General features: G+C 36.8%; 3 protein-coding genes and 3 non-coding genes across 6 annotated transcripts in view; 5 read left to right on the top strand and 1 right to left on the bottom strand.

Moving 5' to 3' along the window:
• Positions 1–2,402, top strand: part of LOC113076749 (F-BAR and double SH3 domains protein 2-like) — a 76,954-nt gene extending 74,552 nt beyond the window's left edge. Inside the window, exon 20 of the mRNA XM_026249444.1 lies at positions 360–2,402. Coding sequence (XP_026105229.1) covers positions 360–443 — 84 coding nt within the window. The 3' untranslated portion in view covers positions 444–2,402. The remainder of the gene's footprint in view (positions 1–359) is intronic.
• Positions 2,403–4,256: 1,854 nt separating this feature from the next.
• On the top strand, positions 4,257–8,602 carry LOC113076747 (40S ribosomal protein S3). The gene is made up of 7 exons (XM_026249441.1): positions 4,257–4,392; positions 4,797–4,927; positions 5,974–6,067; positions 6,156–6,250; positions 6,516–6,703; positions 8,076–8,279; positions 8,541–8,602. Exons 1-6 carry the CDS (start codon positions 4,363–4,365, stop codon positions 8,273–8,275), a joined length of 738 nt encoding a protein of 245 aa, XP_026105226.1. The 5' UTR covers positions 4,257–4,362; the 3' UTR covers positions 8,276–8,279; positions 8,541–8,602.
• On the top strand, positions 6,291–6,440 carry LOC113076759 (small nucleolar RNA SNORD15). The gene has a single exon (XR_003281238.1). It is a non-coding gene; the product is annotated as a small nucleolar RNA SNORD15 (small nucleolar RNA).
• On the top strand, positions 7,842–7,987 carry LOC113076760 (small nucleolar RNA SNORD15). Its single transcript, XR_003281239.1, has one exon. It is a non-coding gene; the product is annotated as a small nucleolar RNA SNORD15 (small nucleolar RNA).
• On the top strand, positions 8,316–8,461 carry LOC113076757 (small nucleolar RNA SNORD15). Its single transcript, XR_003281237.1, has one exon. It is a non-coding gene; the product is annotated as a small nucleolar RNA SNORD15 (small nucleolar RNA).
• A 2,152-nt stretch (positions 8,603–10,754) lies between the features above and the next one.
• On the bottom strand, positions 10,755–12,725 carry LOC113076748 (mth938 domain-containing protein-like). Its single transcript, XM_026249442.1, has 4 exons — positions 12,623–12,725; positions 12,151–12,292; positions 11,709–11,804; positions 10,755–11,194 (listed from the first exon to the last, which is right to left on the bottom strand). Exons 2-4 carry the CDS (start codon positions 12,280–12,282, stop codon positions 11,054–11,056), a joined length of 369 nt encoding a protein of 122 aa, XP_026105227.1. The 5' UTR covers positions 12,283–12,292; positions 12,623–12,725; the 3' UTR covers positions 10,755–11,053.
• Positions 12,726–13,288: the final 563 nt, after the last annotated feature.

Genomic DNA, 13,288 nt, shown 5'->3' with positions numbered 1-13,288 from the left:
AACTTCCGTTTATATATATATTTTAACGCATACAGACCAAATTTTATCCTCTGAGAAATAACAAATTATATTTTTCATTAAGATAATGAAGTCTATTTCTGAGTTTCTAAGATTAAGGATTACTATGATGTTATTTTTTTAACAATCGAGCACTTTTTCTCAACTTAATTCTCTTTTTTAAATAAAAAAAAAAATGTACCCTTTTTTATTTAAATAGTTTATATTTATTATTATGTATTTACTATTGATTATTTTATTTTTAATTGTGTAAATATTATATTATAAATATTTTGTTTATCCTTTTCATTTTCTCTTTATTTTTGGGGGCCCTAAACAACCCTGTTACTCTGTGTCTGTAGGTTCGGGCTGCACCTCCTCCTCCAAAGCAGCACACCCGCAAACAGGTGGAGAAAACTGAAGAGGTGGAGATCACGCTGGTGTAGAGCGCCGCCCTAGTGGACTGAGAACACACCCCATCTGACCTCTAACTCCTCCCACTCCTCGCAGAAGGGGCGGGGCATGCATTAACCTGCCCTATGAGCATCCTCAGATCCCTGAGGGGACAGAGAACAGCATCTCAAAGGCATCTCTTTTTCATAAAATACAAACACCTCTTCTGGCGTCACAGACTGTTTGGTGCCTTAAACCGCTTTCATGCCAAACTCTAATCCTTTTATTCGTAATGACTTTATCGTGTAACAGGAACTTGTTTAAAACTTTCTTAATCCACTCAGTTGAGTTTTGCGAAATCATGGTTGATGTGTAAGTGTGCATCTGAAAACACAGAAAGGAATCGAATACAATGGTTTAGCAAGAGTTTAAAGAGGCTACACTTGCACATCCATCTCTTCAGTGGCTTTTGAAGAGCCAAAACATGCAATACTAGGAATTCTGGGATGTGAAAAAGAGGTCAGCCACAAATACTCCGACCATTTACGTATTTCATGTGTAATAGCACAGTACATTACTGTCCTCATAGGAATGTTATATTCACGTTAACCATTACAGATCATAACGGAGAAAGGGAACTGTATATAAAAGGCTAGAGCGGTAGAGGAGAACGAGGGTTATTAAAAAGAGAGGAAGGCTGGTTACTTCGCTCTTTTTTTTTCATCAATTTAGCGTTTTTCTGTCTTGTGTTGATCTGAAAAAAAAGTACTAACTACATAGCTATATCCTTTTCCTCAACGTTTCATTACGAAGACCAGTGTTTGTATGTATTACTAATATTTAGTCCTCAGAAAGGTGTGTGAGAGCGATCTAAAGATGTGTCTGCGTCTGTTTGGGCAGAGCGTAATCATGGAAATATGCTGATCAGTATACAAGTATCAGTTAAAGTGCTTTTAATGCATTTCTCATCGTCATGTGATGGGAAAGATTCCCTCCAACAAGCACAGAAAAGGTGGATCATCATGGGGATTTTTCATTTTAATTATTGCCAATGAATGCAAACCTATTATTGTGTCCTAAGTGCATTTCCTCCCTACGAGGGGCAGCTACGTGTTTGTCTTTTTTGCAGTCGAAGACTTTAATAAGCAAGGCCTGTTATTTAGATTTATCATTTTCATTCATTTCCACAGTATTTTAATGCATATCTTGATCTTTTTCCTTGATCAGTTTTTTTAATGTCCGTGTATCCCAGCTGCCTCTTTTGGATGATGAAGCTGCCCAGCGTCGTGTTATTGATCTCGTTAGAGAGTGACTGATTGTAGTTTTCCCGTAACGTTTGAAAGAGAACAGAGTTATTATGTTGATTCCATAATATAGATAGTGGAAAGAATAAAAAAAAATCCATTTTGTGAAATGGTACCATAGTTCTGTTAAGCAGGAACAGGGTCATCACCAAAAGAACGTGTGCGAGACGTGGGAGGAAAAAAACCCGACTTTTTTTAATCCAAGCGGAAGATGTTTTGAGTATCTTCCTTTGTTTCTATATTCCTCTGTCACAACCTATTTTCTTGTTGATCTCGTTGAGATCTTTTGAATGTTATCAAACTTGTTTTGAAGTTTATGGTTAGAGGTTAAAGCCCGTTGTGTCAAAAACTGTTCTCGCCTCCGAAACGAACGCATATTTTGATATTTTCATTTGCATTTTTTTAAATTGCGCTCCCAGTTTTCTCGGACAGTTTCAACTCTTTGGAGCTTCTTCAATAGCATTAGCTGCATATTCTAGTTGTTTTTATTTCTAAAGTGATTTTATCTGCATTTATTAAAATTTGAAGATGATTCCGAGCTGCTAGACAAAAAATAAAATAAAAATAAAAATAACTGAAAAACAATTGACTGTTGCTGCAGTGACAATATCAGAGAACAGGTGAAAAATATTCTTTCTGCATATTATTAGCTGTAAAATTATTTGTATTTATTGTGTACAAATGTTAAATAAAAATTTGGGGAAAGTGCTTCTGTTTGTTTCTGTTTTCTGACGTAGCCAATTGCATACTTAAATGCAAAAATTGCAACTACAAATATTATTTTTATTTTATCAGTTGTATTTATTTTATGTTAAGTGTTTTTTTTTTTCATAGAAAATGAATATATTTAACTTTGTTCAGACCCATATTTGAGTAAAATAGCTGCAGAAAAAAAAAACTATTACATAGGTAATAGTAAATACCAAATGCAGCTGGTATTATTTCTTCTAAGTGGGTCAACATTTGAAGACCAAGACATTTGAACATCTAAAAGTTAAATACCTCCTTTCACAATATGCTCAAAAATGTTTTCTTATGAATAAAATGTAATATTTCTTCTGCATTTTTTAAATGTTGAATGCTTTAATTGAAATGACTTTTAAATTAATTCAAATTTTGTACTACTTCCTGTAAGAAGTGTTCAGAATGTTTTAAAATTAATTTAATGTCTAGAGTGTGTTTTTGCTGGATGATATCAGATCACATCATGCTGCTTGTTGCATGTAAATAACGGACAGGTTTCCTGCTGGGAAATGAGGTACAAGGCAAAACATGTGGTTGCCCTCCTCGCCTTCATCCTTTCTCCATCCACAGGGTAATGTGTGCAGATTTTTCACATATTTCCTCAAGAACAAAATGTTTCAGCATGTTCATTTTACATGGAATGAACAAGAAACTTTGAAGAAAATGAAATGGCTGAACTTTAATAAAAAAGAGTTTTAGTGGCTACAAAAATTTGTTTTCCTTCTTTTCTTTTTTTTTTAAATAACTTTTTTTTTTTTTTTTTTTTAGAATAAAAGCCTAAATTTCTGGCTTTACCAAAGTATGACTACCCATAATATAACTGAGAATTGTACTTAAATATCTAATAATTAAGTACCAGCACATCTTTAATGAATGAAATGTTGCATTTGGTTTTATTTGTGAAATGTTTTGTCTTTATGCATGTTCCCAAAATGCATTGCTAAGGAAGAGTTTTCCCCAGACTGAGGGAATGCTGCAGATGCACATGCAGATGGAGTTGAGTTCAGAGTCCGAACACATCCATCATTCTTTTTTCATCATCTTCTGTCAGTATGGAAAGCATTTGATCAATCTACTTCTGAGAAACATTATAGTTGTGTTACTTCCAGCTGACAATAACAAATGATTTTCCACCACAAGCAATTGTGTTTTAATCCTTAAACATGAATAAATAATGGTTATTTCTTTCACTGGAACATTGAGTATGGTTTCAATGTTCTACCGTCTCATTATCTAAACATAATGCATTTTTAATTGTGTAAATGATAAAAACACTGACCGGCTTAGTATCGATCTCTGCTTGTTAACACTATATACTTCTTTCTAAAAGCATGTCAGGAGACAGATTATGGTGTATAAAACACTGGTTGTTTTGGCAGTTTGAGATCTAGGCCACCAGCACAAAGTATTTTCTTTGAATTATTTGCATTGTCACTAAAAATAAGCAAAAATCATAAATTTACAACTGTCTATTGATCCAACCTGTCAGGTAATTGACAGCAGATCCCAAATTCTGGTCTTCACAGAAGAAACAATTGCACATACTGGAGATATTCTCTGAGCCCTGTGGTACATTTATTTCAGTACAACATGATTTAAACTTGCGTAATATCTGTTCAGTTTTATTTGAGAAGATTCCTCTAAAGATGATTTTATCAGATGAATCTGGGTTTTACCACAATAACTTTATTCAAACACACTCGTTTATCCTATCTATTTATCCTATTAAAACATTTGTTACAAAACATTTAAAACCTATCCAATGAAAACACTAGTTTAAACGCGGCGATGTGACGAACTACAGAATGTGATGGGAGGACTACAATTCCCATCACCACATACGCAGCATACGGAAGTGATTCGTTACGATAAACGCACTTCCGCTACGCCGCTAATTCCTTTCCTGTCTGCGGCCTCCGGCAAGATGGCGGTGCAAATCTCTAAGAAGAGAAAGGTTGGTACGAATTTCACTTCAGAATAGTGTAAGGCAAGCACTAGAGTGCGAAATAAGTGCGGAATCTGTTTGCTATAATACTTAACTATGATCGAAGCGGTTCAGGTGGGGATTTAAGAAGGATGTATGGGCGGATTGAGTCGGATGCTGTCGGCACTGAATTCTGGAAGTGAAACATGGCAGATGAACATAAATATTTGAGCGGTGTAAATATATAATACAGAAGTGATATTTCATCAATTTATGCTGGCGTTAGTATGACTTCTGGGAAGTGACGCTATATTCAGGTACAGGTAACTACGTAAGTGTTCGTACATGTGTTATTTTGCATGTAGTGTCAGAGTTGCCTTCTATTTCTGGTTGACATTCGTTAGACTTTAATCGTTTTCATGTTTCTCTATCAGTTTGTGTCAGATGGCATCTTCAAGGCCGAGCTGAACGAGTTTCTGACCCGAGAGCTGGCTGAGGATGGTTACTCGGGTGTGGAGGTCCGTGTGACCCCAACAAGAACAGAAATCATCATCCTAGCCACCAGGTGTGCACTGCTCACTCATTCACACTGATTTCTATTACTTTGCATGTTCAAAACGTGCATGGGTTAACTAGGGATACACCCATACCATTTTCTCCCGATTTGATCCTATAACAGATGTTCTGAGTATCGGCCGATACGATACCGATCTGATACAAAAACTTTTTTTTTTCCTAGTGTACATTTTCTATTCCTGAATGTTTGTAGACCTTATAATCACTCTTTTGTATATTAAACGCAATCTACTAAATATGGACAACTTTTAAAGAAAATGATTACACAGCTCTGTGGGATTCTGATTGGTCAGTCGCGACATTCTGAGGCATGTTATTATTTGGATAACATCCTGTAAAAGCTAATAACATCCTGGTAACAGCAGTCGGCGCTGTACTATTGCTTGAACTTTTTTTTTGTTTTTGGTCAAAGCTTTGTGTTTGTTAACTAGTAAAATATTAAAACTATTTAAAATGGTTTACAATTGTTTGTCATTCTGGCATCGCGGACTCGCTCTCGTTTCATTCAAACGTAAATGCTGCCATTTTGCTACGATTGTTTTGTACGCTGTAATGGATTATAAGAAAACTAACAAACTGGTTTTAAAACATTTTCGTCTTAATTTTATTGCCTTAATTATTTTGTGGTGAAATGTTGTGTAATACGTGGTTTGCAGGCACCGTTTGCCTTAAATGTCTGATTAGTTTGAATTTGCCGCTTGCTCGCTACTGCTGTCTTCACGGAAGCTTTGCGTTCAAATATTTCAACTCTAATCAATATTTTGCGTCAGATTTTTTTTAATTGTGTGTCACGTAGCCGTGTAATAAGCGGGATAATGGATGACAACATTTTTTTTAAATCATGAGTGAGAATATCATGAGCGATTGTATTTGGCACTTGTAAACATTGACACATTCTTGCATAATAAAAAATGTTAATCATGAGTGTGTGAATGGCAGAATCGGCGCAGAAACTGATACGGAGTATTTGATCAGCACATCCCTATGGTTAACTCAAGCGTACAGTGTAATAATTTAATCCTTTTGTCTTTTCAGGACCCAGAATGTTCTGGGAGAGAAAGGCCGCCGCATTCGTGAACTGACTGCCGTCGTTCAGAAACGCTTCGGGTTCCCTGAAGGTAGTGTGGAGGTAAGATTAGTGCTAAATACAGTTGTGAATGAGGTCTAACACTAGTATGTGTTGGCATGCTCTGAAGTGTTGGGTTGTTTCGTCGTAGCTGTACGCTGAGAAGGTCGCCACCCGCGGTCTCTGCGCCATCGCTCAGGCAGAGTCTCTGCGCTACAAGCTGCTCGGAGGACTGGCTGTCCGTAGGTGAGCGCTCACTTCCCAGCATGCATTGGGCTGCAGTTATCTTCGGTGATGATACGATGACGAGTCGGAACGGGGCCGGTTCTGTCTTTGAGGATTCTGGGTTAGACTCACGTTCTGTGCGTCTGACTTCAGGTCCTCAAAGCAGTGAGTCCTGTTTGTGTGAAGACATAGAGGCATTTGTCTGAGAAGGATGGATGGGATTTTTTTAGAGTCTAGATTAGTTTTCTCAGTCTTTTTGATTGGATGTGATGTTTGTTCTTCTCAGAGCATGCTACGGTGTTCTGCGCTTCATCATGGAGAGCGGGGCCAAGGGTTGTGAGGTGGTGGTTTCTGGTAAACTGAGAGGTCAGAGAGCCAAATCCATGAAGTTCGTGGATGGCCTGATGATCCACAGCGGAGACCCCGTTAACTACTACGTCGACACGGCTGTCCGCCACGTGCTGCTCCGACAGGGTGAGAGAGATTTAATGGACTGATTGTCAGATCTTTTTGTCACGTTCACATTTTATTATGGGATCTGTGGAAATCTTGAGCAAAATGCAGTACTATAAACTAAATGGTACTCAAACTACGTATTTTGTAAATATTAATAATTGTAGAAATAATATTCATAATCACTAAGAATTTTTGTCAATCTTTAGCAAATTGTTGCGTTTTAATGGAGTAAATGTTTAGAGAAAAAAAAAAAGAATTGATTATTAAATAAGAATACATTGTATGACAGCGTTACTCAGTACAGTACTCAGAGTAGAATAAAATGCAACTTAAATCAAATTTTCTAAATTATTTCAGGAGTTTGTCAAATAGTGTGTAAATTTATTCCATTATTTTGCAAGGGGGTCAGTGAAAATGTTTAGCGAAACAAATAAAAAGATTAAAGTACTATAAATAGAAAACAAGAGTGTAACTAAATGGACTGCATTTAAATTATTTGACATAATCAAGAGTACTATGGATTTTCGTAATGCTAAAATCTTGAGCAAAGTATATTAATATTAAGATAAAAAAAATACTGAATTTTATAACTAGAGAAAATTAATGTACAATAATTTAAAAAATATATAATTTAACTTGCTAAACTAAATTCAAAATATTTTAGACACATTTTTAATATTAAGTACAAGTTGGGTCTTTATTTTAAATAAAAAATATTTTTTGTTTTTAGCATCTAAAATATTACTTTATGCACTGATCACTCTTTCAGTAAAATGGGAACATAGTTGATTTTTCAGTGAGATTATTGAATTGAGAGCTTGTGACTCAACTTGAAATCAAATCTAAGTCTGGGAACTGAAATGTTTCTTAAATACTTGGACTTTAATGTGCAAACCTGTTGTCTTCTAAAGCTATAAGGTTTAGTATGGCACATCAGTTGTCTCAAATATTGATGAACTAACCATTGTTCCAGAATGTAATTTCAGAAGCATATATACCTCCCCTTCAGTGATGATCTACTGAACCAGAGTTGGGTTGTTTTTGGCTCTTCAGAGCTGTGATGGTTTAGATGCGTTAGTCTGAGAAGCTTCTGAATGCATGAAATGGTATTATACTGATGTGTGATGCATGATCCATGTGATTCTTTCCACATTCCCTTCAGTGATGATACGATGACGAGTCGGATCGAGGTCCGTCTCTGAGGATTCTGGGTCAGGCTCACGTTCTGTGTGTCAGACTTCAGTTCCTCAGAGATAACGTGTCCTCGCAGATTGAAGATGTAGAGGCATTTGTCTGAGAAGGGTTTTTTTATGTGTGTGGGTGTTTTCTTGCTGACTAGTTCTTGTCATGTCTAGTTTAGTAATGTGTCCGTGTGATTGTCGTCGTACAGGTGTGCTTGGAATCAAGGTGAAAATCATGCTTCCTTGGGATCCCAGCGGTAAGATCGGCCCCAAGAAGCCCCTGCCTGACCACGTCAGCATTGTGGAGCCCAAAGACGAGGTCCTGCCCACCACCCCAGTGTCCGAACAGAAGGGGGCCAAGCCCGAGGTCCCAGTCATGCCACAGGGAGCCCCAGTGCCAACCCCTTAAAGAGGTAAGACCTAAAACCCCAAACTGACCTCCACGTTCCCTTCTGTGATGATACGATGACGAGTCGGATCGAGGTCCGTCTCTGAGGATTCTGGGTCAGGCTCACGTTCTGTGTGTCAGACTTCAGTTCCTCAGAGATAACGTGTCCTCTCAAATTGAAGATGTAGAGGCATTTGTCTGAGAAGGGGTTTTTCCTTGCTGACTTGTTTGTCTGTGATTATTATTATTTTTTTTTTTACTAACAAGATGTTTTTGTCTCTTCCAGGTTGACCATCATTGATGGAAGGCTTGTACTTTTCTGTATAAATAAAATGAGAAATGGCGAAATGCTGTCTGTTTTTATTTTGTTCAGATGAGCAATGTTTTAAAGTTTTGCTGCAGTACATGGCAATGCACATTTTAGTAGCTTATAACACATTTGAGTGTGATGATCTAGCAGAAGATGTTAAACAACCATGAGAAGAAGAATGCAGTTGGAAGTCTATGTAATCCTGGAGGTCATGTTAACAGTAGAAACTTCAACAAACTGCTTAAAATAACTTTTGATTTCATTTATAAAAAAAGTTAAGTTGTAACGAAATTGTTACATTATGGGAGGGTGATCTTTAATGTTGCATTGAGTGATTTTATATATTTGACACCATGGCCCCTCGTTGCATAATATTCAAAGGCCTCATGACCTTCCCTGCTGTATGGTATTTTCTGAATAAGAATTAGAGACTTTATACTTCATAAATATTCAATCACAACTTCTACTGGATCAAATGTTTTAGAGTGGTTTTAATTTTGGAAGTGACTTTTAAAATAAGTTTCCTTTTAATGCTTTTGTCTTTTAACTGTAGATATATCCCTTATAGAGAGCCACTGCTCTAGAGGTCTTAAGTTGTGCTTAACCTGAGACAAACCTTCCTGTAAAAGCCCAGTGCTGAATGATTCCCAAACCTGTATTCCACGGGATTTACATTGTACTGCAATGGTACATGTGGGCTGTTGAATTGAACTGAAAGTGTCTCTCACACACACACACCTGATTTACAGCCTGAGCTGCTCTTACCTGCGTGAAGAACATTAGTTTCAGCTGAAGATCGTGACTAAATCTCCTGGAAAGCAGTCCTCCGCTCCTGTGCAGTCGGTGAGACATTCTACATGAACAAAAAGAAACATTTGCATTTGAAAATGGAACGTCAAATTGTAACATTTTAATCGATAGTGTTCTTTTTAATGTTAACGGCTGTTCTGTGTTCCAGCTAATCTTTCAAATCGCCTGAGACGTATATTTATAACAGATTTTTGACCGATTATAACGGTCATCACGTGCTTTTGAAGATTTCACAGCACCGCCTGTAAAGCAAACTCGCGCGAGTAGTTTTGAACATCCTGAGCTGTATTAATTAATAATACTCGATACTTCTTAAAGCGGAAGCTTGAGAAAATGATTTTAAAGATTAAAATACTGAGAATGTAGTATCTAAAATGTACTTCTCAAACATCTATAGACATGTTTCGCCATCCAATCATTTCCTGCATTTAAATCCCAACCCAAGCATGCTAAGGTCATAGGTTCCCATTGAATGCAAGAAATGATCAAAATGTCACCTGAATGCATTTGCTTTGGATAGAAGCATCAGCTGGTCACATTAACATCAGCAATCTTTCATTTTTTAAAATCCTGTTTTGTGCATAAAACTAGCAATTTTATATTGGCTTTAAATCTGTTTAATAAAATGTGTGACCAATTGATGAACATTATTGATTCATTGTCCTACAGGTGCTGTATCCAGATGGACAGTCTCATATAATCCACCCCAAGCATGGAGATTTCAGGACCTGGACGTGTGAGACTGATCTCTCTCACTCTGCCTGGACAGGTGTGTGTCCTCTCTGAAAGGCACATCAAGACATCAGTCATGTGTTTTCGGTTGAGGATTATTACCCAGTAGTTCTTTTATTTTGTCCTTGTATAAAATAATGTTGCAAACACCAAAGACAAATCCTTCTCTGCTGGCAGTGAACAGCATTAATCCTTCACAATTCCACAGATATAAATCGAACTGCAACAATCCAACAAGGCACAAGTTATTTTAGATCTGTGAGTGTCTGTGTGTTGTTTAATTATATTATTTATATATATAATTATATTACCTTGCAGTGCTTTTTACTATACCATAGTATTTTAATGTGTGCATTTATATCATAGTCGTACCATCTGTTACCATCACAGTCATTTTTGTTGGAATGCAATATGAGCGTAAAGTAGAATGTAATCATATATTTTTGTGTTCTTATTTTTTATTTTGTGTTAACTAAAATTATAATCATTACAAAAAACATTGTTACTTGAAATTAAATAGACTTTATGGAATTAAAATATTAAAAACATTTCTAATTTATATTTAGTTTAACTTCATGTACTCCTATGACTAGAACTTATAACATTCTAAATACTTAATAAAACTATAAAGTTACTAAAATAACGCTGTTTTTTTTTTTACTTTCAGAGGCCTGTCAGATTGAGGTGCAGGTGCTTCTGGCCTACAGCTTTTTTTTTTGTATCACTGGTGTGTGTGTGTGTGATAATGGAGTATTTTCACAGCCTACATCCAAAGAATTGTCGTTTAATGATTAGAAAGCAAATAAGATTTTCACCATAGGAGAAAAAAAATCATCCAAATGCTCAAATTATGAAGCATCTATTAAGAAAACAATGTTCATTTCACAATGTTCAAGGCACTTTCAACAACCCATAAAATGAATTAGCTGGTTGTGTTAATGATGTGATCAGCAGGTGGAGTGAAAGACCCCGCCGACTTTAGCTCCCTGTTCCACCAGAGCGTTATATTCTTTAACAGCCTGCTCGGTCTGAAACACCCTCACATCGATGCCCTGCTTCTTCACGTAATCTAGGGTGGACGGAGGCACCTGGAACATAAAGAAAAGCAAATGAGCTTATTTAAAGTAATATTTGCCGAACATGTGCTCACCCTCAGGCCATCCAAGATGTAGATGAGTTTGATTCTTCGTCAGATTCTGAGAAATGTAGCATTGCATCACTTGCTCATCAATGGATGCTCTGCAGTGAATGGGTGCCGTCAGAGTAAGCAAAGTTTGAAGTTAAAAACATATAGATGGATTTGTTTCTTACAGCTTTTCACTTCACAAAAAGTTAATTGCTGGACTGGTGTGGTGTGGATTATCGTGATGTTTTTATCAGCTGTTTGGACTCTCATTCTGACGGCACCCATTCACTGGAGAGCATCCATTGATGAGCAATTGATGCAATTTCTCCACATTTGTTCCCATTAAGAACAAACTCATCTCGGATGGCCAGATAGTGAGTAAATGTTCAGCAAATTTTCATTTCTGGGTGAACTCTTCCTTTAAGGATCGCAATATTCAGATGATGCACACACGGTGCTGATCAGCAAACTATTACCTGTAGAGCTTCGTTCATCCCTCTTCCTATGACCAGCGTCTGCACTCCTTTCTTCAGGACGTCTTCCAGGTCGGCTGGCTGAACGCCTGGATAATGCTGGCAGGAGCACAGATGCACTTTAGACAGATCTCTGATAAATAACATTTAAAGCAAACTGGTTTAAATACAAGATCATTTGAATATGTTATGATATATTTTTGGCCACTTTTTGTCTCTATTTGTGTTATTTCAGAGTTTTAAAAGCTTTGCTATTATCCTAAAATGTAGAAAACAGTAATCCAGTAGACACATTATGTTTTGCACTGACAAAACAAAAGACCTAAAGGACGTATATTACATTAGGCATTTCTGTAACATCAAATGGCTCTCAACTTTGACATTATAAGAGGATAATATCATAAGCTGAGGATGATTTTACAGTGTGATCTGGTGTTCATCTTACATCTGTACCAGTTTCACGCCAGTCCCATGCTCGGCTGCCACCCGGCCACACTTTACAGTCTTTATAGGATGTGGAGCAACCTTTGACCTTCATGTGGCCCCAGGATAAAGATGCAATTTCTGGAGAAGGCATGATCAGTTTCCTGTAACACAGTGGAAGTAAAATGACATTAATTTATTAAGTGCCATGCTTTTTTTAAAGTGCAAGGTAAATACAATAGTACACGAATATGTTAAATTATCGTTATAATATTTTACTATCTGACACTATGTTGCTGTAAGCGATGCCATTCGAATCTAATAATCAACCCTAACTGCTTTATGAAATGTTATTAATCTACAAAACCATTTAGAAACGATAAAGCTTAGGAAAATCTGCCTTTTTTCTTATCATGCAACTATTTATATTAGTAACAAAAACAACTTTATAATTCATGCACATAAATGTATTTCACATATTTATTTAATCTTGCCTCGGCCCGAAACTCAATCTTGCTTGTGTTGTGTTGGTTTCTCTTCGTGTGACGTACGTCACATGCCGGCGTCAAATCAGCGTACGCTCAGAGAATGTCTAATATGGAGAAAAGTTTCACTCTCACTACACTTCCGGCTTCTGAACTAGTTGTAGTTCCACTCCGATTCCATATGAGGCCGCTCACAGGGCGAGTGCAGAATGAATGGAGGTCAATGGCGGTATACCCCTCAAAATCCACTTTTCTCAAGATATATATATTTTTTCTAGTAAATTAAATGTTGTATTCGAAACGAGATGCAAAGAAATTACACATTGCTGGGTGTTAGATTTTTGAGAGTCACTTATTTGCTTTATAAAGTCTTTTAAAATGTCAATGACGTCATACATATTCACATTCATTAGCAGAATGCTAGCGTGTTATGGGCAACAACAACTCAACCTGTAAGTAATCGAAAGGACATAAGTACTCGTTCATTCAACTTTCGACCTATAACCCATGTTGAACTTGCAAAACCTACAATCAGATCTGAGATTTCTCAACGGCAATTGGGTGAAAGGGACAAATTTAGCCGTCTAGCCCCATAGACTCCCATTCATTTTGCACTCATGGCGAACCCCAGTGGAACTCTGGTGGTACTGCAACCAAAATTCGTTACAATAGGAC

Source organism: Carassius auratus, unplaced genomic scaffold (genome assembly GCF_003368295.1).
Source record: "Carassius auratus strain Wakin unplaced genomic scaffold, ASM336829v1 scaf_tig00021147, whole genome shotgun sequence".
Taxonomy (NCBI): domain Eukaryota; kingdom Metazoa; phylum Chordata; class Actinopteri; order Cypriniformes; family Cyprinidae; genus Carassius; species Carassius auratus.
Note: the sequence above shows the minus strand (reverse complement) of the source record. Positions and strands in the feature narration are given on the sequence as shown.

Excerpts from the sequence above, each read along its gene's own strand:
- LOC113076748 (XM_026249442.1), bottom strand. The coding sequence starts at position 12,282 with ATGCCTTCTCCAGAAATTGCATCTTTATCCTGGGGCCACATGAAGGTC. Across the intron at positions 11,805-12,150 it reads GGCGTGAAACTGGTACAGAT|CATTATCCAGGCGTTCAGCC; the intron begins GTAAGATGAACA and ends TGCTCCTGCCAG. Across the intron at positions 11,195-11,708 it reads GGATGAACGAAGCTCTACAG|GTGCCTCCGTCCACCCTAGA; the intron begins GTAATAGTTTGC and ends TTTATGTTCCAG.
- LOC113076747 (XM_026249441.1), top strand. The coding sequence starts at position 4,363 with ATGGCGGTGCAAATCTCTAAGAAGAGAAAG. Across the intron at positions 4,393-4,796 it reads AAATCTCTAAGAAGAGAAAG|TTTGTGTCAGATGGCATCTT; the intron begins GTTGGTACGAAT and ends TTTCTCTATCAG. Across the intron at positions 6,251-6,515 it reads GGAGGACTGGCTGTCCGTAG|AGCATGCTACGGTGTTCTGC; the intron begins GTGAGCGCTCAC and ends TGTTCTTCTCAG.